The sequence below is a fragment of the Annulohypoxylon maeteangense genome (assembly GCF_022496945.1).
Source record: "Annulohypoxylon maeteangense strain CBS 123835 unplaced genomic scaffold GGS22scaffold_13, whole genome shotgun sequence".
NCBI lineage: Eukaryota > Fungi > Ascomycota > Sordariomycetes > Xylariales > Hypoxylaceae > Annulohypoxylon > Annulohypoxylon maeteangense.
In genome coordinates, this window is record NW_025953260.1 from 761,744 (window position 1) to 784,049 (window position 22,306).

General features: G+C 47.2%; 7 protein-coding genes across 7 annotated transcripts; 3 read left to right on the forward strand and 4 right to left on the reverse strand.

The window, feature by feature from the left end:
* Positions 1 to 1,458: 1,458 nt before the first annotated feature.
* GGS22DRAFT_37673 (uncharacterized protein) lies at positions 1,459 to 3,003 on the forward strand. The gene is made up of 4 exons (XM_047966934.1): positions 1,459 to 1,669; positions 1,727 to 2,031; positions 2,091 to 2,390; positions 2,463 to 3,003. Exons 1-4 carry the CDS (start codon positions 1,575 to 1,577, stop codon positions 2,672 to 2,674), a joined length of 912 nt encoding a protein of 303 aa, XP_047817067.1. The 5' UTR covers positions 1,459 to 1,574; the 3' UTR covers positions 2,675 to 3,003.
* A 630-nt stretch (positions 3,004 to 3,633) lies between these two features.
* Positions 3,634 to 5,890, reverse strand: GGS22DRAFT_168208 (ATP-NAD kinase). The gene is made up of 3 exons (XM_047962115.1): positions 5,651 to 5,890; positions 4,457 to 5,594; positions 3,634 to 4,399 (listed from the first exon to the last, which is right to left on the reverse strand). The coding sequence occupies exons 1-3, from the start codon at positions 5,759 to 5,761 to the stop codon at positions 3,948 to 3,950; spliced, it is 1,701 nt and encodes a 566-aa protein (XP_047817068.1). The 5' UTR covers positions 5,762 to 5,890; the 3' UTR covers positions 3,634 to 3,947.
* A 396-nt stretch (positions 5,891 to 6,286) lies between these two features.
* On the reverse strand, positions 6,287 to 6,892 carry GGS22DRAFT_37690 (uncharacterized protein). The gene has a single exon (XM_047966935.1). It carries the CDS (start codon positions 6,811 to 6,813, stop codon positions 6,358 to 6,360), a length of 456 nt encoding a protein of 151 aa, XP_047817069.1. The 5' UTR covers positions 6,814 to 6,892; the 3' UTR covers positions 6,287 to 6,357.
* Positions 6,893 to 9,293: 2,401 nt separating this feature from the next.
* GGS22DRAFT_168213 (cyanate hydratase) lies at positions 9,294 to 10,258 on the forward strand. Its single transcript, XM_047962116.1, has 3 exons — positions 9,294 to 9,487; positions 9,538 to 9,980; positions 10,034 to 10,258. Exons 1-3 carry the CDS (start codon positions 9,458 to 9,460, stop codon positions 10,053 to 10,055), a joined length of 495 nt encoding a protein of 164 aa, XP_047817070.1. The 5' UTR covers positions 9,294 to 9,457; the 3' UTR covers positions 10,056 to 10,258.
* On the reverse strand, positions 10,189 to 11,011 carry GGS22DRAFT_195436 (uncharacterized protein; the record flags this gene model as incomplete). The annotated part of the gene is made up of 2 exons (XM_047965665.1): positions 10,189 to 10,662; positions 10,750 to 11,011. The coding sequence occupies 2 exons, from the start codon at positions 11,009 to 11,011 to the stop codon at positions 10,394 to 10,396; spliced, it is 531 nt and encodes a 176-aa protein (XP_047817071.1). The 3' UTR covers positions 10,189 to 10,393.
* Positions 11,012 to 11,638: 627 nt separating this feature from the next.
* On the reverse strand, positions 11,639 to 12,890 carry GGS22DRAFT_190551 (uncharacterized protein; the record flags this gene model as incomplete). The annotated part of the gene is made up of 2 exons (XM_047964992.1): positions 11,639 to 12,426; positions 12,677 to 12,890. The coding sequence occupies 2 exons, from the start codon at positions 12,888 to 12,890 to the stop codon at positions 11,639 to 11,641; spliced, it is 1,002 nt and encodes a 333-aa protein (XP_047817072.1).
* Positions 12,891 to 13,961: 1,071 nt separating this feature from the next.
* Positions 13,962 to 20,524, forward strand: GGS22DRAFT_168217 (uncharacterized protein). The gene is made up of 7 exons (XM_047962117.1): positions 13,962 to 14,653; positions 14,710 to 14,929; positions 14,987 to 17,153; positions 17,232 to 17,417; positions 17,474 to 17,574; positions 17,628 to 18,385; positions 18,441 to 20,524. Exons 1-7 carry the CDS (start codon positions 14,517 to 14,519, stop codon positions 20,380 to 20,382), a joined length of 5,511 nt encoding a protein of 1,836 aa, XP_047817073.1. The 5' UTR covers positions 13,962 to 14,516; the 3' UTR covers positions 20,383 to 20,524.
* The last annotated feature ends 1,782 nt before the right edge of the window (positions 20,525 to 22,306 follow it).

The window sequence follows — 22,306 nt, forward strand, 5'->3', positions numbered from 1 at the left end:
GGTGATGTGCTGCGAAAAGCCTAAAGATAGCCAAGAAAAAAGAGACGCGTTTCTGTTCCTAAGCTGGTTCAGCACCAATCTCTTGGCTTTGCTTCATCGACAATCCCGATGCGGCTAAGGTCAGTGGGTGAGAGATCCGGTCTTGACTGAACTTGGCAGTTTTGCTTGATCTGAATCAAGCTCAATTTTTTCAGATCGCCAATTTCTTGGATAATTTGTAAGTCTGGTTCTATCCTTCCATGGTTCTATGACCCAGTCCGTGATCTACCCTTTCATCCAAACTTCCGGGGCTATGAATAACCTCAGGACTCTACTAAGTTTGTGGCAACACCCAGAAATAGACACATTTTGTATGATCTACGCATTATAATTAATGGTATTGTGTATATTTTTACAATCTTCATCTTCATCTCATAATGCTAGTCTTCTACATCGTTTCTTTGATGAAACTAGCTCTTTAATTATTATCTACCTCCTATTTCGTACCTAAGCGGGTAATAAACAAGAACAATATGTTCTTTGTAAGCTCATAGCAATTCGCTATTATTGATCTAGTCATAGCCCGAAACAATCCACAGCAATGCTTGCGTTGCCCACGAGTGACAGCCTCTCGAATTTTCAAGGTCCAATGGCACTCATTTCAAAAGGATGCGTCTCTTGCAGCCTTGGCTGTGCTAGACTGCTAGCAAGTTCGCTTTCGAGACAAAGACCCTCGAGAGTCCCCTAAGACCTAATCTAGATCGCCGGTAAATTGTACAAGATGAGCGAATCAGAAATCTCTAGGCGGCGAAGCTTGTTGTTTCTGGGCAAGCTTGTATGTGCTAGGCGTGGGGAGAATGTGACCCTGGTCGCTTGGCAGGTCTCAAGACTGACTGATCCGCCCTGGATTGATACTCATCTCACACATTCGCCTTTTGCCTCTTACAGCTACGCCAGTATCTCTTAGCTGTCGCATTGACTGACCTATGGCACTTGGCAGGTTCAGCCAAGAGCCTCACTGTCACGTACTTAGAACGGTCATAGCTGCATCCGTGATTTTGTTTCTTCCTACCCCGGTCGTTCACTTCCGTTTCAAGCACTGATAACAATGTTTAGACTCGACTTCCAATGGGGGACGAGCTGGAGTATACCCGCGAGAGATCTCTCTCTCCGCCTACGTGACACACCAAACACCTTGCTCGAGATATTTTTAACATGTACGTCCAAGGAGAAACACCTTGGCATCGAAGAGGAATGGGTACCCCATGTCGTCCACCTGCGTCGGTTGCTTGGCTTTCGAGGTCCCGACTCGATGATTGGGAATATCCGGTCACCTGGGTTATTCAGTCTTCGACGTATATGAAGGTCGTCGTCGGCCCCGATTATCAAATTTTGGGATCACTCAGCTGTGCTCAAGTCATCGTCCTAAAGTTTTCGTTTCCGGTCTCTTCCTATTTTCCTTCGCAACAGTTAATCTGTATTTTATTCTTCCGCTGGTCGCCGCTGGTCGTTTTATACTACTGTAATATCTATTCTCGCTCTTTATACACCAGCTTTTTCCATACCAAGCAACAAGCCAAGCAATAATCGCCAAAATGGTCAGTTATCGAATGATTGCCGTTGCCGGCTTCTTAGCTAGCGTCAGCGCCCTTCCTTTGAACATCAACCTTGGCGCATATTCCCCCGCATTGTACGTTCTGATCCATGGCAGACATATAGCTTTCCAAGACATCTAATTTGTATACAGGGTAGTCGGTGATGGAGAGATTTCATTCGGCGGGGGCCAAGATGTAACGAACTTGATGAACGCATTGGAGGGTGCTGCAGTCAACGCTGCCACTGGAACTACCAGGAACGCTGCTGCTGCGTCTGCAGCCGGTACCGAAAATGTCGCTGCTGCCGCTACTCCTGCTGCCGCGGATACTGTTGTAGCCGCCCAAAGCAACAACGTCGCTGCCGCCGCCGCTACTCCCGTAGCCTCTGAGACCGCCAAAGCCCCCGTTGCGTCCGCCGCTACTACTTCTAACGTAGACCCGAACTTGCAACAGCAAGGTAAATATTCACCAGTACCTACATTCTTGCAAGGAAGCAATATGCTAATATAGTATTAGCTACTCAAATTTCCGGCCTCCAGGGTATGGGAAAGGAGATCGCTCCCCGTGACGATGAGGCCCCCAAGGCCAAGCGCGACCTAGCCGGCTTCGACCGAGCTCTCAAATTTGCCGAGGCGGCGTTGACCAAGGGTCCTACCATCCAGCTCGGCACTGGCGAGGGTGGTGCTGGTGTTGGTATTATTGTTGACAACAACGGCCGCAAGGTCGGTGAGGCTGCCAAGCGTGATGTGTCTTCCGCGCAGCCACGCCGACGCACCAAGGTCACGCGCATGTATGTCAAGCGCGGTGTCCCTGCCAGTGAGTAAAACCCCTATGTTGCATCTTCGGCTTCTATACTACATGGCATGCTAACTAGCACCGTTCTGAAAGCTATCCAGACGTCTAGTGAATTCGAGACCCGCTCCGTGGAATCTCTCCCCGTTGTGAATCTTCCAGCTGTGGCCAAGCGACAGAGCTCGACTTCAAACGACGTCATCGATTCTATCAACCTAAACGTCGACGACCAGCAAGGATTTACGATGACTTTCGTCGAGACAACAGAAGATGCCGATGATGCCGCGATAGATGAGACAGAAGAGTAAGGAACGAACGAATAATAAAAACGATCGGCGAATATCGATAATTATTACCTTATTACCTAGTATAACACTCTATCTGCTTTCTGTACCAAAAAGGCATTTTCATCATCGTCGTTTTCTTGATACCATTTTCGGGAGTATGGGGGCAGGGGACTGACGGTTGGGACGATCCATTTACATATTACGTGCGGCATATTTTCTTAGCATCTGTGGTCACGGTGATCTCTCTTGGAGCGATTGTCTTGGCTTATAAAATCTACGGTAGTCAGTAGTATAAACAATTCAACGACCGGCCTGTTTATTTCGGGCTGAGACCGGACGAAATGATATTCTCTCGAAGTGACTACAAAATTTACAGGATATCGTGAATGCAGCTATGAGTATAACTTTACAGACACTTGAAACAATTCCACGAAATCAAGTAGAAAATCCCATGACAAGTAGCAACTCCCCAACGAGAATCACATTTCCCACTGACTAACAAAAAAAAACCGAGCACAATGTGATCCACGATGCGCGAATTTCCGTCCCGGGAAAAAGCAGAAGCGCATACGTACCCCCATGAAAAGACCCGAGCGTTTCAACGCGAGCCTCCACAACGCTGCGACAGGGCCAAGAGGCCAAAAAGGAAGCATTCGCCAAGGAGCATCGAAATCCTCCGGCTCTCCGCGAACATAACTGCCGGCTCCTACGCTAGCGAATTGCTTGCTTGCATATCCCACATTGTCATACCTGTCCTGCCTTGATTTCTTTGCTTTGGATGGGTATTGAGTGATGAGTAGTGGGAATGGCGAAGACGAAACGGCTCAGACATTCCTTCTGCGATATGGATCTAATAAGTCCTTGGCTTTGGAGATGCGATATGTACTTGGCGCCTATGCTTGGATAAGGCTTAATTGCGAGAACCAAGAGATCCACTGCACGGACTTGTGAAGCTATTCGGTGATCTCCTAGGCTTGGTATCCCAATAGAAATCTCAGTTTCTACACCTGATCGCCGACACATAATTCTTTACCTCTTTGCTGTACCTATATCTGCGCAATACTAAGCATCCTATAATGCCCAGAATTTACTTCCGCAGCACCTCAGATCCCCAAAAACCTAACCATCCATCCCTCTCTATCCGAGACCAAAAGAAAGACACAGCGCTAACCCGACCCAAAAACTCCAAGCACCCTACTTTTCCTCCCATCCCATCCCATCCTTCCCTATAAACCTCCATTTCCTATCTACCATTTCCACCATCCACCATTTCTACTATCCACCATCCCCACAATCACCGATTCCACTGATTAAACCCCTCATTCTTCTGCCTCTGTCTCGTATTCCACCCCAACTTCGCACTAATACTCTTAACCCAATCCTCGCCCCTCCGTCCCTGCGGCTGCACGCTCGCGAACGGGAACCTGCTCGCGCTGATCGTCACATAATCCCCTGGGCGCAGCTCCACGCGCTCCCGCCCGTCGAAACTGGCCCAGCTGTGCGTGCGCGCGTCGTAGGGAACGCCGACGCGCAGAACGATGGTGTCGGGGAGGATTATGGGCCGGAAGGAGAGTGTGTGTGCGCATACTGAGGTCACGAGCATTACGGGGTTGTCGGGGTGGCATAAAGAGCCGCCGGCTGCGAGGTTGTAGGCGGTAGACCCGGTGGGCGTGGAGACGCAGACGCCGTCGGCGAGCACGGAGGTGAAGTGTTCGTCGTCGCCGAAGATCTCGGTGTAGGACATTGCTGTGGGGGTGCGTGAGTGAGCGCTGTGCGAGTTGGGGGTGCGCGGGGCGGACTTACTTGGGTTCGGCCCGCGGTCGACGACGATTTCGTTGAGGATCTCGTACGTCCCGTCTGGCTTGTGCGTGTGTTCGTCGTCGCGCTCCTCGCCGATCAGCTCTTCTATTAAATCCCGTTTCCGCCGCGTTCCCTCGTCGTCCGTGTATTCGTCTTGCGTGAGTTGGTTCTTTTTCCGCTGGCTGCGCATTACGGTGCCTTCGAAACGCAGACGCAGGCTTACGGTTACGCCGTCTCGGAATGCGGTGGATAGGATCTCGGAGTATTCGTTGAATTCGAATTTTGTTAGGAAGCCTAGGCTGCCTAGGGAGAAACTGAGGACTGGTGGCACTATTCGTTGGAATAGCCAGCTCGCGTAGAGGACTGTCCCGTCGCCTCCGAGCGTGATGACGAAGTCGAATGTATGTGGACGCTTGCGACACATTTTCTCGGTCCAGAAACGTAAGCGATTTTCTAATGACTTTTTGGTGGCGTTTTTGTCTACCCCGTCGGAATCGTTGTGTTCTTGGCAAAGCTCTTGCAACAACCCAGGAGTATCGAATTCTTCGCAGCTTTTCAAGCTCTCTTCCACATAAACGGTATACCGAACTTCTCTGGCCTTACTAAGTAGCCATTTCGCTACTAATCTCGTCTTTGGTATTAATTCCCGATCGTAAGCTTTTGTTAGTAGGAAGACGCTTCTGACTTTGAACTTCAGTCGTATGCTTCCTAGTCTTCGGCTCATTTCTCGGACTCCCCAGGCCATATCTGTCAATTGTTTCTTTGTGAGTAGGCGGCTGTTAAGGCCTTCGTTATGATCTAAGCCAAGCCGAGCTTTCTTCCACGACTCTTGGTCGGGTTGCCCTGCCTCTGTGCTAGCATCGCTGTCCAGATCTTTTGGAGACCCATTTACTTGTGGACTTGCAGGTTTGCCCTTAGGTTCAACGTACGAATCCAAGCCAGTAGTAGTGACATGAGTATTATCGTTCTGCTCTCTATCTGTATTTTTACGATTTTCATTTCTATATCCTTCAAGAAATTGGTGAACTAAACATTGGGTGGCTCCCGCCTTTGATTTGCACGCCGCAAATTTCGGACCGTCGGTTTCGCTATATATTAAGGAGCTTTTTCGTCGGTAGAGACTCGATGGATCAAATGTGACCTATTTGATTTAAATTTCAGAATTATTGGCTGGCTAAGACGAGTTGTCTGACATACCTCAACTGCATCATTGTCTTCGTCGCTTGCGCTTGAGTAATGGTCATTGTATTGGCTATGTTGATCTTCATTTGTGTCATGCGACTCATTGGTACCGGTGAACCCGTTCATGGCTAGGACGAAAGAGTAAAGGAAGAATTACTAGTTTAATTATTAGAGAGATATCCTATAACTACCTGGAAGTAGACAGCCATCTAAATATATAATATCTTAAAGAAAATCCTCGGAGAAATGGGAGTGAGAGCTTTAACATCATTTATATATTATAAGCTTTGAAGTGATTGCGTCAGTCCCAGTTAAAAAGAAGCTTAGAATGCACCAAACGGCTCTTACTCATGCCCCGCAGCTCCTTATCGATTAGATTAGATGAACTTTCTTTATTCTCCCCTTTTTCAGCTCAACTTAAACACCGATCTATTGAACTTAACTTCAACTTTACAACTTCATTTTTACCTTAATTCTCTAAGGTATCTCCTTTATTCTTCAAAAATCGCATCCTATTTTCATCAATATTGAAGTTAATATATATATATCTAAGTTTCCGAACTCGTCTTTCTAGAGAGTAGTTCCTCATTTTCAAAAAGCAAAATATGCTACGGAGTTTACAACTGCACGTCCCCTCTAATTCCGAACAACGAATAAAAGAACAAAAAAGCCTCAGCGCCATATGATCCCGATATGCACCCTCTACTATCCCCGAAGGTTTACTATGAATCCCACAGATCGGCATAGGGATCCTGTCTCATAAGCGGCTCATTGATATACTCTCTGGCCCATCTTTTCAGCAATTCGTCGGACTCGACGTCAGGCGCTCTCTTGACGTCTATGGGGGGTGGTCGTGGTTCTTGATTCTGAGCCCTCATCTCTTCCAACCTTCGAGACTCTTCATTTGCCGCCTCATCCCCTTGCCCTATAAAATATTCGATGGCATCGACGAGCTCGTCTAGGGGCGGCCGGTCGTCAGGATCGTCCGCCATGCACCGGGCTATCAAAGTGCGCATCTCGATGTCGTAATTTTTGAATTCGTCGTAGACTGGATCGCCGACGAGGTAAGGTGCCCACGTTCTGACCACTCTCATCTCGCCGTCTGGCATCTGCATCTCGCAGTCTCGCGCCTGCCAATCCGGGTCGTCCGTGAAGTAGAAGGTTAGTATATTAAACATAAGCTGTGAAATGGGTTAAATGTCCATTCTTATCACCGTAGACGGCAGCTTGGGTTGTTGAGCAGACGTACGTATCCCGCATTCCATACATTGGTATGATCGCCAAAAGCATACTCTTCAAGAATCCGGTCTCGTTGACGTTGTTCCTATTTAAATATTTAGTATTCGTGTAACGCTTCGTCTTCGCTGACTACATTAGAGAGGTGACTTACAGGTGCTTGGTACCCTGGCTTTCCAACACTGGCGGTGGAGATCTTCCTACGATTGACTATCAGAAAAATGGCGCTATTCAAGCACCTATTGAATAACATACTCTGCTTCGGTCCACTGTCATTTTTACAAACAGTTAGCAACTTCTCTTGAAGTATATAATTTGGCCTGTAGACTCGAGTGCTATGGATGTAGATGAGGCACATCCCCACGGGACTTACGTCTTCCTGCCACTCTGCACAAAGCCCAAAATCAGCCAGCTAGGTTCACTGTTAGCAAGGGATCGAAATCAAAGTTGGGTCAGCGATGAAAACTAACCTTAAGCCTGGGCGCAGATCCATGCTCGTGTGAAAAATTACCAGGTCTCTCCATGAAAACTAGGAGGCGTTAGCATAGGCGCCTCTTCTAACCTAGATTTGGGTATGGGAGAATACTATTTTGGGGATGCATATCAAAATGAATGATTGGCGTTATGTCGTAGTCATCCCCCGGGATTATTTCCCTATACCTGGTATTCATGTCCCTGTCTGGTGGAGGCGGGTAGGCCATTCCTATACACATTCTGACAACTAATAAGACTTGTTAGCGAGATACTTGACGTTTCTACAGGATAGATTAGTGTCGTACTGCAAAGGAACATCCTCCACATAATACGAAGCGGTATATATTCCAACTTTTTCTCGTCGTCGGTGACGTTGGCGTTCGTCCTAGCCGCGTCGTTCACCCGACTCAAAAGGTCACCTAGGTCTCCCCTAGAGTAATATTCCATTATCATTACAGCCCCGGAAGCGTCTTCGAAATTCTCATAGTCATTGTATCTACCCCGGTCCAAGATATTGCGCGAGAGCTTCACAAGCTGGACAAAATGTTCACATGCTTTAAAAGTCACCTAGGTGCAGTTGTTAGCCACTCTACCAAACTAACGTCCTGGGAGAATACGAGTGGTACACTTACCGCCATCCAACTTACTTCCATGCGGAAGTGCGGGTCATATATCTGGACGGGCAGTTTGACCGCAACATCTTGCGTGTGTCGATTAAATCTATCCTTCAATGACCAAATAGTTATAATTCCTGAAGAACCGAATCCACCGACCTTTTGAAATTCTATACGAGTTGCATGAGTGTTAAAGTACTGTCGGGTAAAGCGGTACGCTTCTCGGGCATCGTAAAATGTCAGATTCACTTCCGGATGAGTATCTCGCTTGAATAATTGGACTAGATATCAGACAGATTACTACCAATCCATAATTATATGTGGTATTTATACTCACGAAGTGGTATCGACATGATGGCTGCTGATGTCAGGTCTTGGTTGTGATATCCTAAGTACGTGCGGCTTCACGCTACGGAAACTATGCATAGAACAATTATGGAAGTACGGTACGTTTCGAGAAATGGTAGTTGATAATGTGAAATTCATTGTCTTAGAGGCTTGGATTGTCCAATGCACCCAAAAAAGAAAGACGCTGTCGGTTTCGATAGGAACAAAGACGTTCCAGCAGGTATACAATAACTTCTTCCTTTGTGATCCTCTTTCTAACTGGAATCTCTTTCAATCTACGAAAAACAAAAGCGATGTCTACTTGAATACGAATTAATAATACCTAGGTAGGTATTAACGAAATATCTTGGAGTTCTTCTAAGATGAACGACTCATTTTGCCCCTCATCACATTACAAGAACATCGTGTTTCTTACGGAAACATTCCACAAGCAAAGGTTTAACGCATGTAGGTATATAGTAAGATGCTAAGAGATAATAGCCATTGAGGTGTTGTTTTGCTATTGAATAATAATAGGGGTCGAGGAATAGGGGTTAGCCGGGATGTGGAAAATTCTTCTTAAAATATACAGTCGCTCATCCTTGACAAAATTTTAGTATTGATATTACATATTATATGAGATTAAGTCTTTAAGTTATAATGAATAAGATTCTTCAAACTGAATAGGTATATCAGCGTCATGGTTGCCCTTCTCAACACCGATCGACGATACGACCTCAGTAAGCATCGCAGAAAGTCCCTTCTCCTCGGACTTAGTCAGCATCAAATAATCAAGTCCGGACCCGTCTGCTACCGGGTATAAGCTCGACGGCGTTTGAACTGCGCTCGGGGATGCCGAATCGGTGTATTTATTACCAGCGGCATGCCGTGCTGGCGCAGACGCCGAGTTCCCGGCTTATCCCCGTGCCGAGATTGTCGGGGTACTATGTAGGCGCAAAGACGGCGTCTAGCTAGCTCCAAGCTCTGCGCGGGGTTATTTGTCAATGGATCGGAATAGGTACTTATTACCTAACGTCATCGTCTCAGTAAGCTTCTCGTCCGCTCATAAATAAATTGTCTTTCTCCCGGAAACTGTGTTGGGAAATACCAAAGTCGTATATTCATTATAATCTCATTTAAAAGGAGTAATCACAAGAAAGTCATCATCAAAATGTCAACCCAAAACCTCGCCACCCTCGACGTAAGCGCTCCCTCACTCCCCAAACCCAGCCATACTAATCCACGCCTCAGGAGACATTAGCCGAGAACCTCCCCGCGTACTCCAAGCTGCTCTTCGGCGCCAAAACCGTCAACAAAATCACCTTCGAGCAAATCGCCACCGAGCTCGGGCGCAGCGAAGTCGCCGTCGCCGCGCTCTTCCTGGGCCAAGCGCAGGCCTCCCCCTCGGACATCGAAAAGCTGTCGAAACTCCTCGGCATACAGAAAGATATGCTCGAGGCCTCGTCGATCTCGCATATCCCGAACCGCGGACATGTCGGCCCGATGCCCCCGAAGGAACCCCTGGTGTACAGGCTTTATGAGATTGTGCAGAATTATGGGTACGCGTTTAAGGCGGTTATGAATGAGAAGTTTGGAGATGGGATTATGAGCGCGATTGCGTTCTCGTCGAGGGTCGAGAAGGAGGTTGATGCGGAGGGCGTGGCGTGGGTTAATATTACGTTGAGGGGGAAGTGGTGAGTTGGTTTCTATGCGGTGGTTTATGGTGTTACTGACGTTGGATATTTAGGCTACCGTATTCGCGATTTTGAGGCGATGGTATTTGGCGCGGGTTTGGAAGTTGTGCAGCTGGTAAAAAGTGCTGCTGGAGATTTCTGCGAGGCGTGGTGATGAATCAAATGAAAAAGAAATATTGATTTGGTATTAACAACTCCCAGGTTGGTATAATAATTATCTTGTCTAAGCGCGTGAGGGATAGACATTATGAAATATAAACTGCGATCAACACTTTCCCGTCGCATGCTCCCCTGTTAACTTTTGAAGAAATGTCTCGTGACAAATGGCACAATTCGAAAAAGAATATTAATAGGATCGCTTCCTGTCATCGCCGCGCGTCGGCGTAGGAATCCTCGAGCTCTGTCTCCTAGACTCATTGCCCAACAATATTGCTGAGGTCCAGCCCCGCCGTGTTCCGAACCCAGAAGTCGATCATCGTGCCTTCATCATTGACGAGATAGAACTTGTATTCAATCCAGTCGCGGTCTCTAGTTTGTTGCCAGGTACCCATAGACATGCAAAAGCTTGCATCCCCGTTGGCAATCTTGGTGGGACTGCTGTTCTGGACGAGAATAGTGCAGGTTCCGTTGATCCCGAGGAGGTTCCAGTCGTTGGGGTCGTCGGGCTTGGTTATGCCGTCCACTATGATATCATGTCGGATTAGCAGGTTGACTTGATGTTGTGTCGTGCACGGGGGTGTTGGGGTTCGTGTAGAAGTGGTCTACTCACTCTGCCATACGCCGTTATTATGGAAAATGTCGGTTTGCAAGTTTACACAATCGTCGGAATTAGCGGTTGTCTGATTGTCGGCCGCAAGGAAATTACACCGTAGGCCATCGTCAAATATGTATTCGTATGTTTCTGTTTCCGTAGGGATCCAGGTATAAGCTTTATTAGGCTTGATAGGTGTGGAACGAGTCGCTAGCTGGCCTTCAGAAGACGGCGCGGCGAGGGCGAACAGTGGGAGTAGAAGAAGGGCGAGTGATAACATCTTGATGAAAGGTGATGGCTTTAACTTCTAGTTAAGCCTGAAGAAACTCTAGGGATTATGCGGTAATGCCGATACGAACCTTGGAAGTGGTATTTGGAGAGATAGTGTAGATGGAAAACGGGTATTCTATCTAGTATATATATTCATAATGTCGGCGTGATCTATCGTCCGAAGTTCATTTTCTGCTACTTCACCTAGATGAGTGATGAAACGTGCATGGTGAATTGGAATGGTAACATATGAATCCTAGTATATTTTTCATTTGTGATATATCGATATCAGGTATCACGAACTATGATCTGGACGAAAAGAGTAGGCGTCGCTGCTGTTGGTGCTCATTATGGTTTGAGAGAAAGCAAGGGATATTGGCAAGTAATACCATAACGTCCACCTCCTTGTATAAGTAATCTTATTTTGAGTAGGACTTGAGCTAGCCTATACTCACAAACCTCCCAACTATGCTTGATCTCATCTATGACCCTCCTGCGCTCGGCCGCAGTGAACTATCGTGAGACGAACTTGTAAGAAATGGCGTTGGTGTAACGGACATTCTGATAGACGACGACATGCAGCCATACCCTAGATTCGAGAGTAATATATGAAATCCAATTTCCCATTTCCCGTTTCTTAGACATTATGGTCGTTCGGATTGGCTTGATTACTTTTAACGGACGAGAAAGTCGCCTTCGGTTCCGGTGCTCTCCAGAATGGCTCCACGTTCATAACGCGAAACCTCTTCTTCTCGTAACTCTTCGTGGCCACCCAATTACTGGCAAACATGACCACCACTACCAACGCGATCCCTATGCTCGCTACTAGTGGCGCTATGATGGAAAATACCGTGAACCCGTAGCTCGCGTTTTGGAATGCCTCGTCGGTCTGGAGTCTTTCCACGCCGAGACCGACCTGCATTGCAGTGAGCACGATGACCACGTATCCTAGTATCGTTGCTAGGGCACCGAAGTTGTCGCTTATTAGGTCCCCGTAGACCGCGTGAGACGCGACTTTGGAGTAGCCGCGCAAGACAAATCCTTGCCGTATTCGGTACACTTTATTCAGTCGACTCAGGCGTAGCTCGCCGTACCAGTATCTCGGGTTGATAAACTCGTAGTGGTGACTCGTTAGGATCTCCCTCGAGAGTGTTTTCCATTGCGCCCAGTCGATGTCCTCAGGCAGCAGTCCCTTAGTGGTCGCAAGCTTGAAGTCGCTTTCGTACGCGATGAGCGCGGTGTAGGAGTAGAGGAAACCTCGGGCGCATTTTATTAAATCGTCGCCGTGGATATGATGTTTCCAGAATTCTGGGTCGAGGAGATATAGTGGAATCGGCTTAAGGTAGATGCGGTTTTTCGACCATACGAGATGGAGTTCGGGGTCCTCGGTTATGATGATGTCTCGAGAGATGAGAACTTGGTGATCTGTTGCTGGTTAGCATCTTGCAACGCGCTATAAAGTTCGGCTTTTAGGCGCATGTCTCAGTTACGCATTACCATTACCCCACTGGGAGTCTCCCATAGCGGGGTTTATAGAAGGGTTGGGGGTAAAGAAGAGGTAAAACACTCACTAAACGCGGATTAGTACTCGTTATTATTCATAAGGCAGGCTTGTAGCCTTGTCAGAACTCTTCCTCGATCACATACCGTAATGGGCGAGGCGGCATAGGTCGACCGCAGATCCAAAGCCAATCTTGGACATCGTTTAATCTTTTAACAAGAAGTTCTCGCTTTAGAAACTCCAGGTCAGGTCGGGGAACAACAATATGGTCATCTTTATTGCGATGAGATGCTGGAAGGAGAGCGGCGAAGCCTGTGGACTGGTGCCCCTCGCGAGGCTCTCGCGACCCAAGCACGGGAGTCGTGAAAGGAGCAGTCGATGTAGCCATCGTGACAACTAATTTATTAGAAAACAGCTTTTGAGAATCGGTCTTCGAGAATCGCGACGATCATTCAATCTCCTTCTACGGCGTCTAGCAGCTCGAGTCTCGAAAACGAAGCGGAAAAGATTCTCATCTTCATCGTGATGGGCTAGAGCCTGCTCATATGGACTTCTAAAGCCTTGCTTGCATAGATCTTACGCTACTGTACGTAACATTGTATGCGACCAGCTACAGCTAAGCCTTTCATTTCCATTGGGCTTTCGTTGGGGCTATATCATAGCTGGAGATCGAATAATATTGCAGATTCTGACGGCGGACCATAAGAACAAATCCGCCAACCCGCCAATTCAATTAATGTATTGAAATGTATACAGTATAATACAGTACAAATACGTACAGTATTATAGATATTTCACACGGTGTTCTAAATCTTACAGGGGATTATAGCGCTATAGGGCGCTGAAGGCCCCTGTAATTTATAGGGGTTATAGCGTATAGCCTTTTTACATACCTACCTCTGAATAAGCCTCAGCGCATGTCATGTGATACCCCTCGTTTTGAACTCTTACGCGTATATCTTTATTTATATATCTACTTACTTATTACGCATTTAACTGTATTAAATTAGTCGATTAAATGAGATCAATCCATTAATTTAATTCGTTTCGAAAAGGTTCAGACATCGATAATAGCTTTAGGGCTTTTTACATACCTAAAAAGCTACCCATAAGTCATAAGGAGCTAATGCGCTACAAAGCCTATAAGTTATAGGGCTTTCAGCGCCCTGTAGCACTATGACCCACTGTAAGATTCAGGGCACCGTGTGAAATATCTATAATACTGTACGTATTTGTACTGTATTATACTGTATACATTTCAATACATTAATTGAATTGGCGGGTTGGCGGATACGGCCTTATGGTCCACTCTAATTCTTGCCGTTTACAGGGGTTCCAGCCTATTAATAATATCGGCTGCAACCCTAGCCGCAGCGCTTGGGCTTCTAGAGTTGGGGATCTCCACCTGATTTGATCTTAACCTGTCCTACTATTTCCCTTCCTATCTTATGCCAATGCTGCAAGCTTCGTTTACCCCCTCAGCCCTGTAAACCGACGAGTCATCTCTAGCTGGTGTGCAGTCATCTTATGCATTGTTATGTCGAAACATTCAAGGCTGAGGTAATATCTTTGCTCACTTGCAGTAGCAAAGCACCTACGTTGAACCACGATCGAAAGACGTACTCATAATGAATCAGCGGCGCGGCGCGAAGAAAACGTGAAGAAGAATGAATCATCCACGCGATCGCGACGAAGAGAAGCTAGTGATGCCTAGCAGGGCTTTAATAATAATAATCTGACGGGTCTTTTTAGTGCTGACAGGCGGCAAAAGCGGTATTCAATTTTGGGACGAAACGATCAGCCGCACGCGGAATGAACCCATGCTCGCGCCATCTTATTAGCTACCGTTCCTTAGCCCTAGGGACTTTTGGGGGCCGTCCCACTGGCTATCGTCTGCGGTGGGTTTGTCATCATGGGGTATAACTTATGATGTCCCGGCGCAGAGCCTCTGGGCTCGAATTTGTTGAATCGTTTCTGTCTTTCTTTTTCGTTTTGCTGTTGTTGTCGTGTAATCATGTCGCTGCAGCGTACCGCTACTACGCGGAAACCCCCGTCGGGGCCTGCGAGGCGGAGGAAGGACTACGATATCGTCCAGCAAGGAATCAAAGAGCTTTATCCTCTCGATAAACAAAATGTCGAGCCCGAAATTGAGTGAGTTTATGCGCGAAGATATGTAAATCAGGAGTTTCGGTTCTGACCGCTCATAGTATCGTATTCGTACCTGGGTTGGGAGCGAATCCGGAAGATAGCTGGAAATCTGAGAGTACTGGCTTCAACTGGACTACAGATGGACTAGTTAGGGATTTCCCGCGGGCGCGTATCTTGCTCTACATGTACGAATCAGCCTGGACTGGGTCTCTCAAGGTGAAGCAGTTTATGAGCAATATCGCGATGACCTTGCTCAACGGGCTGAAGAGTAAGAGAGAGGTAAGCAAAAATCTGAAGAATTGTCTTACCTGTTTTATGCTAATCTAGGAATACTAGGACCGCATACAACGGCGGCCGATCGTGTTTATTGGTCATAGTATGGGTGGTCTTGTAATTGCGAAAGCCATTACTATCGCCGACTCTCGGCGGGATAAATTCCCCGTCATGTTCGAAGCCATCGCGGCCGCTATCTTTTTCGGCACGCCTTTTAACGGCGCAGCCGCTGCTTCTGCAGCAGCAATGTACGCATATTATGCCGAGAAGATAGGCGCGGCTTCTTCTTCCAAACTATTAGATTTGATGAAACCGGGAGATGAAGGACTACGAGAACTCAAGCACGAATTCATGCGCCTTGTAGGGAAACTTAACCCCAAGATTGAACTGCTGTGCTTCTATGAAGAGCAACCGACCGATTTCTCCAAGATGGCTGGCTTGCCTAGCCTTTTCGGATTAAGCAAACTCGCGATTCCAAAATCGTACGCCGATTTCGTTACGCGAGACTCTGCGACGCTCCCGGGCGTTGAAGAGCAAGGCTTAGCAGCTAATCATCGAGATCTTGTGAAGTTCGATGGACCAAAGGACGACATGTGGAGCCAGTTTGTCAAGGACCCCATGAAGAAAATAATTCATGGTGCCCAGTTGGCAGTTAAGAATCGGTTGAATTCCGTTCGTGACATTGATCGATCAATGATCAACGGTATCATGGAAGTCTTGGATGGCGCACAGGTTTCCAAGAAACGCAGGACTCTAGCTCAGACATTTGCGCCATCTTCTTGGATTACGAAGGAAGCCGAATACAAGGAATGGCTATACGATCCCGATAACTATGACGATGGCCGCGTATTTCGTAATGTGGAGTGCTTATGGATACGCGGACCAGAGGGTAGAGGGAAAACCAGTGCTTCCTTAGCCGCTATTGATGAGATTGAGAGAATCAGGGAGAAGGACACCTCCGAAGGGCCAGTTCTTCTTGCATACTTCTTCTGCGACCCAGCAACAGATTACTCCACAGCCGAAGACCTTCTGAAGAGTCTTATTACGCAGCTGATAAACCAACAGGAGATGCTTGCCTCCTATGCGAAATCATTCGCCAAGAAGAAGGGCGAAGAGAGCCTGTCGCGAGCGCGGGTGACTGTAGAGAACCTGTGGCAAACCCTTCAAGATATGCTTAACGACGACTTTATCGGCAGTAAGGTTATTTTCGTTTTGAATAACTTACATGTGCTCCCTGAAGACTGGGATTCCACCATTAAGTTGATGAATTACTTGAAGAAGGACTTGCAGACCGACACCAATGGCTTTGATTCGAAGCGAGTTACGACGAGATGGATGATCACTAGTAGAGAGGCCCACAACATTGGAGAAGCGCTCAAAGTTGAGGGTGTCCGTCTTGTTGACCTCGAGGACGAGAAATATGGTGACCAAGTCCAAACGGCTCTGCGAAAACGTGCGAAGGAGCGAATTACGACGCTTGAAAAGGAGAAGAACTACAACAAGGCGCTTGCGTATTTCGCAAGCAGTCTTATTGGAAAGCGTGCTCAGAATACCCAGTGGATCGACATTACATGTATTCAACTCCAAGAACTCCCGCAAGCTGAAAGTGACCTGACAGTTCGACGGGTACTTGAAAACATGCCTCAAGATCTGACGATGCTTTTGAACAATGCATGGCTCCAAATTTTCAAGACCAACGAAGCAGATGTTGAGAAAATCAAGGAGATGCTACGAGCCCTTGTCCTCACATACGAAGATCCCACCGAGGCGGAATTATGTGTCCTTGCCGGCTTCTCCTCAAGCGACGAGGAGAAAGCTGAACTCTTGAAATTCGTGGAGAAGTGCAAGCCACTTTTGGTTATCAAACGAACGAGCTATACAATCAGTTTCATGAATGTCGTTGTCAAGACACATCTACTGGAGAACGCTAACCAGCTACTCGGAATGTCGAGCGAGGAAAAGAAGTGGCAGCACGGTGTTCTTGCGCTCCGGTCATTCTCACATGTGAATGAAAGCTTTGACTTCCCCATCACAGAGAAACCAGAAGAAGCTGAAAACGAAGAAAATAATGACGAAGATGGTGAAGGGAGTCAAGACGAAGGCAGCGATAACGAGGAAGAAGAGGAGGAGGATGATGATGACGAGTCAGAAGATAGTGGGAGCGAATGGTCTAGTGAAGACAGCTCGGCAGAACAGGACCCTGAGGCCGATATCCTTTATGACAAGGCTCGTAAGTCAATTACTCGAATCCAGCATTGACTGAATCGTAGATGTCGATTGGAAACCATTTCTAACTTAATCATCTTAGTCCCGTATACGGTCAAGTATTGGCTTCGTCATGCCAGTAAAGCTACGCGTGAAATCGCCGAAGACTTGAGCCTCGAAGAATCCTTCTGGAAGCCTGATTCGATTATACGACACCGCTGGCTTGTTGAACATTGTCGGATGACTAACGTTTTTGAAAACTACGACTACAAGACGATGACGGGCTTACGTATGCTTCTCAAGCCCATTATTAGTAATGATTTTTGCTGACTAACGAGGATGTAGACATCGCCGCTTCGATTGGCTTTAGGGAACTTGTCGCAGCGTTGATTAGGAACGGCTACCAGGACCAGATTAAGATATATGATTCGTTATTCAATACACCTGTGAGTATAAAATGATTCCAAACACTTTATTTATCACTAACGTTCGCCTCTAGTTGCATTTAGCCGCTGGGTTTGGGCGCCCAAAGATTGTCGAGGAGTTGCTCAACAAGGGTGCCGAGATTGACGACGGAATCGACGCGCAAGATCAAACAGCTTTGCACATGGCTGCGTTTGACGGCCACGTCGAAGTTATGAAGAAGCTACTTCTGAGAGGAGCCAATCCTAACGCGATAGCGAACGACATCGGACCGGTAGTAAACGCAGCAATCTCCTCTGGAAACCGAGCATGTGTCGAATTACTTGTAGAGCGCGGCGTCTCGTTGACAGTGGAGCGAGAAGATCTCCAACCGCCCCTGGCACATGCCGCGTCCTTGTCTGATATATCCATGTTCGGATATCTAGTTGAGAAATATGCGGATAAACTCCCTGCTGAAGAGTACAGCAAGGCCTTCGTCAAGGCTGCAGAGGCAGGTCGAGTCGAGGTGTTCAATAAGCTGCTTGAGTTTGAGCACAGCCAAGAATACTTCCAAAAGGCTCTCGAAGCAGCTATAGATGACTGGAACTGGGATATCGTCTCGATCCTTCTAGAAAAGCGTACCGGACTCAACTGCGACAATGTCTTCTATGAGGCAGCGACATGCTCGGAACCTCAAGATGAGTTTCTCGAGGAAATATGGAAATATACCGGCGGGTCGATTAGTCGGGAAATGCTCAACAAGACTCTATACGATGCTACTGATAGAGAGAAGGAATCTACAGTGGAGTTGCTTCTGAAGAAATTCGGAGCAGATCCTAATGCGACTGGCGAAGAGTAAGTGGACAGATCATTTGGCGATATACATGGATAAATGCTGACATAACTGAAGATATGGCAATGCTTTGACTGCTGCCGCGTACGATGGGACAATGAACATCGTCCGATTACTTCTAGACGCTGGCGCTAACGTAAACGCTCCAGAGGGATGGGCAATTCAGACAGCCGCTACCGAGGGCCATTACGATGTTGTCGAGGAGCTTTTAAAACGTGGGGCCGATGTGAATGCTTGCACCGAGAACCCCAATTTCGAGTGTGGAACGGCCATTCAAGGGGCATGTGAATGGGGAAAGACGGATATAGTCGCACTACTTCTAGAGCATGGTGCTGATCCAAACCTAGGATCGGGTTCTGATAAGCCTCCTATTGTAGCTGCTGCGATGCGCGCTGAGGAGGAGATAGTGGAGCTTCTAGTCAAGGCAAAAGCCAAACTAGATGTCGTCGGCGAGTCGGATCCTTCGGGTACGCCGCTTACTGGTGCCGCTGCGTATATGCCTCAGTCCTCACTGCAGCTGATGCTCGATGCCGGCGCTGACATCAACCTTGCGGATAATGATGGGGATACTCCTCTCATTGTAGCCGCATCCCGCGGCGATGAAGAAGCCGTTTTATTTCTGCTTAATAGTGGCGCAGATATCATGCATTCGAATAAAAGGAGCTTGAACGCCATACAGACAGCGTTCGAGCACGAGAATCATGAATGCCTGAAGGTCCTAATCGATCGCGTCTCAATCCTCTTGAGAGATCTTAAAAGTTCTATGGACTCCGGGAACGCTGAAGTCACTAGTGTTGTCAGAAGCGCTTTCAGCAAGCCACAAGAGCTCAACTACGACGATGAATCTCCGCCGACCCCAAGATTCCCAAGCGGGGCTGAAACTCCGAGATATCATAGCGAGAATGAACATGATAGTGGTTCGGATGGGGGAGAATCTACCACTTCTGATGATCATCATGAAGACAATACTAAAGGCTCGCAACACGGTGGTAATGAAGGAACATTCTTCGACTCCCATTCGACTGAGGAACAACCTCGAGAGACTGACACATTCGACTTTGCCCAAATGTCGGAGCAGCTCAAGACCGCTTTAGCTAACCAAGCAGAGATGTGGAATAAGTTCACGGATAAGTCGCCTGCAGAGGCTCCCGCTGGGGCCGAAGAATCGGATTATCAGTCAGGTGCCCAAGAAAAGAGAGAAGAAGCTTACCAGCCCGCCGCACAAACGAGCACAGAGGCTTACCAACAACCGGTTCCGCAAACTGTCAAGCAAGCTTCCCCACAAACCGGGATAGGACAATGGACTGAACAGATAACCCAAGGTTTAAGCGAGCCAATATCACACGCTGTCGAATTGCCTTCTCAAGACTACGTCAAGAGGAAGCCGGCGCCAGTCATGCCCTATGAGAGTAAATCTCAATACAACCACACACCTTCCCCGCAACCCTCGGAATCATCTACTGGGAGATTTCAAGCACCATCGGCACCTGTCAGTCAAGGGCCGACAATAGCCCCCTATCGACCCGACGATTCCGCCCCTCAATCTTCCGCACCGTACCAAAACACGCATTCATACCAACAGAGCCAATCATCAATTCCCACAACCCAGCCCCAGAGTTCCTCCCATTACCAAAGCAATAGCATCGGATACAGCGGCTCAGCTCCATACCAAGCACCAGCAACCCAGTATCCCACGCAACAACCCGCTTTCACCCCGTACAACCCAGACTCGTACGCCCAATCGCAGCAGCAACAACCCAGCTCAACAGCAACCGCGTACCAAGGCCCAGCATACAAGCCCCAAGAATGGCAACAGCAGCAACATCAGGGATACTACGCCAGCGCATCAGGACCACAACAACAGCAATACAGCGGGCTGGACTGGGAACAGACGCCCCCTCCGCTGAAGACGCAGCGGTCGTCGTTCTTTTCGGGCGGGGTGAAGAATACTTTTGATAAGGCGAAGTTTATGGGGAATGGGATGTTTGGGCGGAAGTAGAGAAGACTTGAAGTACATGGCTATGGGCGGGTGGGAATATGAGGGTATTTATTATAATGGATAAGTGTCGGAAAATAGGTAGGGGTGGGGATTTAATGGCGGGAAATTGTAGACGATAGGTACTTGGGTTTGAATAAGAAAGAATTTTGTATATGGTGTTTAACGTATTGTTTGTGAATGTCGAGGGAGAGAAATCGTGTACATGTTTTTCAACTGGATCACCGTATTACTAAGCGATGCCCCTGAATTTTCCTTAGTCAGCATATCCTTACTAAGCTCACAATAGTGATTAGTCAGCTTTTCTTAACTCAAGTACCAAGTGTTCTGTCGTTAATATATGTCACGATACTAGAATAAATGGATATTGTCAGTGGCCTTTATTAATGGTACGTACCTAAGCATGAAGGTAGACAAAACACAAGTACTGTCGGCAATCTGATGTCGACATGGACAATGTACGTACATAAAAAAATAGCATTTATCGCCAGCAAACCCATCTAGTACAATATACATGTATGAATAATAGCACCAAGATGATATAGAGCCATTAATATCAACTGAAGTAGTGTTTTCAAAATGATTTACGAGTAAAATATTATATAAGTACCTTATTCATTACCTAGGTAGGTACAAGGTACATAGGGGATATGTACCCCTGAATCGTATGTAGCCCCGTATGAATTGCGTCGATTTATGATCCCAACGACAAAAAGAGGTATAGTGACAATAATTTTACATACCAGGTACTTAGGTACCTACCTAAGTACGGTTGAAGTATTCACACAATCAGCGTGGACAGTTCCTGATTCCCGTTGCAGCGGGGTGATCCCTCGTCACCGTCCCTACTGCTCAATGATTGACGGTAATACTTAAAACTTCTGTGCCTCCCACAATTCTCGTTTCTTTTCTTTCTTTATTTTGTTTTTCAACACACCTTCAATCGTGTTAACACACGTTCATTTCGCTTACACCATAAAATCTAACGGAATTGCAATCACCCAGTGAGTTATCCTGGGTGTTTTGCACGATCGGTTATCCGATTCCTCACTCTCGCCAGCAAGAGTGAGGAATGATGCCAATACCTCTCCTCCACTGCGGGTGGTTCAGCACAAAGCCAAAAGTCCAACCTCTACTTGAACAGCCGGCTCTTCGCACGTGAATGTACAGGTAAGTCTTAACATGATATATCATAACAAAACATATCAATTATTCACTAATGGAAATACAGCCTCCTCGTTCGTAAAACGAGGTAGGCTATAATGTAGCACCTAAAAGGCCGTAGCATAAATGCTACGTGCCACGTGCTACAAGCTAGGCCATTAAGGCTAGCAGCTCACACCTCCCCACCGCGTCGAATCATATCGTATGCGCGGTGCGGGAGAGATACCCGCAATCTGGCTGGTTATCAATGGCCTGCCGCTTTTGGCAACCATGAGTGACAACACTCCTATGGGTTGCCACCTACATATACCTAATAGTATATAATAATTCCTTGACGCAGTTTGTTACCCTCCCATATTCTAGTTACAGGAAATTGAAAAGATTACTGACGAATTTTATGATAATTAGGATCCAAAAGATCTACTCGTCAGAAGATCCTGAAATCCTCTTTTATAGAGTCGTTATGCGATACACACTCCTAATCTCTCCCAGGACATCACTATGTCCCATCAATTTCACACTGCCCTCATGTCTGAATAGACATGAGGGCGTCGCACGAACGCGGTCGGCGCGTATATGGGCTATATAACAGAGTCACGCTGTTTTAACAGCTGACTCCAGCCTACTATCGCCCGCTGTCCCAACTAAGTCATGGCCTGGGGCGGCGCGGCGTGGCTTAAACAGGTCATTCCTAAAGAATACCTCATGTTTCCGGCATAAAAGAACCCTGGAAACTTCGACGCTTTTGCCGCGGGGCTATCTA

Bases quoted from the DNA above. Each gene is read 5' to 3' on its own strand.
- GGS22DRAFT_37673 (XM_047966934.1), top strand. From the start codon at position 1,575: ATGGTCAGTTATCGAATGATTGCCGTTGCCGGCTTCTTAGCTAGCGTC. The intron at 1,670-1,726 runs GTACGTTCTGAT...ATTTGTATACAG, and splicing joins GGCGCATATTCCCCCGCATT to GGTAGTCGGTGATGGAGAGA. The intron at 2,032-2,090 runs GTAAATATTCAC...ATATAGTATTAG, and splicing joins CCCGAACTTGCAACAGCAAG to CTACTCAAATTTCCGGCCTC.
- GGS22DRAFT_168208 (XM_047962115.1), bottom strand. From the start codon at position 5,761: ATGAACGGGTTCACCGGTACCAATGAGTCGCATGACACAAATGAAGAT. The intron at 5,595-5,650 runs GTATGTCAGACA...TAAATCAAATAG, and splicing joins AAGACAATGATGCAGTTGAG to GTCACATTTGATCCATCGAG. The intron at 4,400-4,456 runs GTAAGTCCGCCC...GCACCCCCACAG, and splicing joins CGACCGCGGGCCGAACCCAA to CAATGTCCTACACCGAGATC.
- GGS22DRAFT_37690 (XM_047966935.1), bottom strand. From the start codon at position 6,813: ATGTTTAATATACTAACCTTCTACTTCACGGACGACCCGGATTGGCAG.
- GGS22DRAFT_168213 (XM_047962116.1), top strand. From the start codon at position 9,458: ATGTCAACCCAAAACCTCGCCACCCTCGAC. The intron at 9,488-9,537 runs GTAAGCGCTCCC...TCCACGCCTCAG, and splicing joins AAAACCTCGCCACCCTCGAC to GAGACATTAGCCGAGAACCT. The intron at 9,981-10,033 runs GTGAGTTGGTTT...TTGGATATTTAG, and splicing joins ATTACGTTGAGGGGGAAGTG to GCTACCGTATTCGCGATTTT.
- GGS22DRAFT_168217 (XM_047962117.1), top strand. From the start codon at position 14,517: ATGTCGCTGCAGCGTACCGCTACTACGCGGAAACCCCCGTCGGGGCCT. The intron at 14,930-14,986 runs GTAAGCAAAAAT...TAGGAATACTAG, and splicing joins GGCTGAAGAGTAAGAGAGAG to GACCGCATACAACGGCGGCC. The intron at 18,386-18,440 runs GTAAGTGGACAG...ACATAACTGAAG, and splicing joins CCTAATGCGACTGGCGAAGA to ATATGGCAATGCTTTGACTG.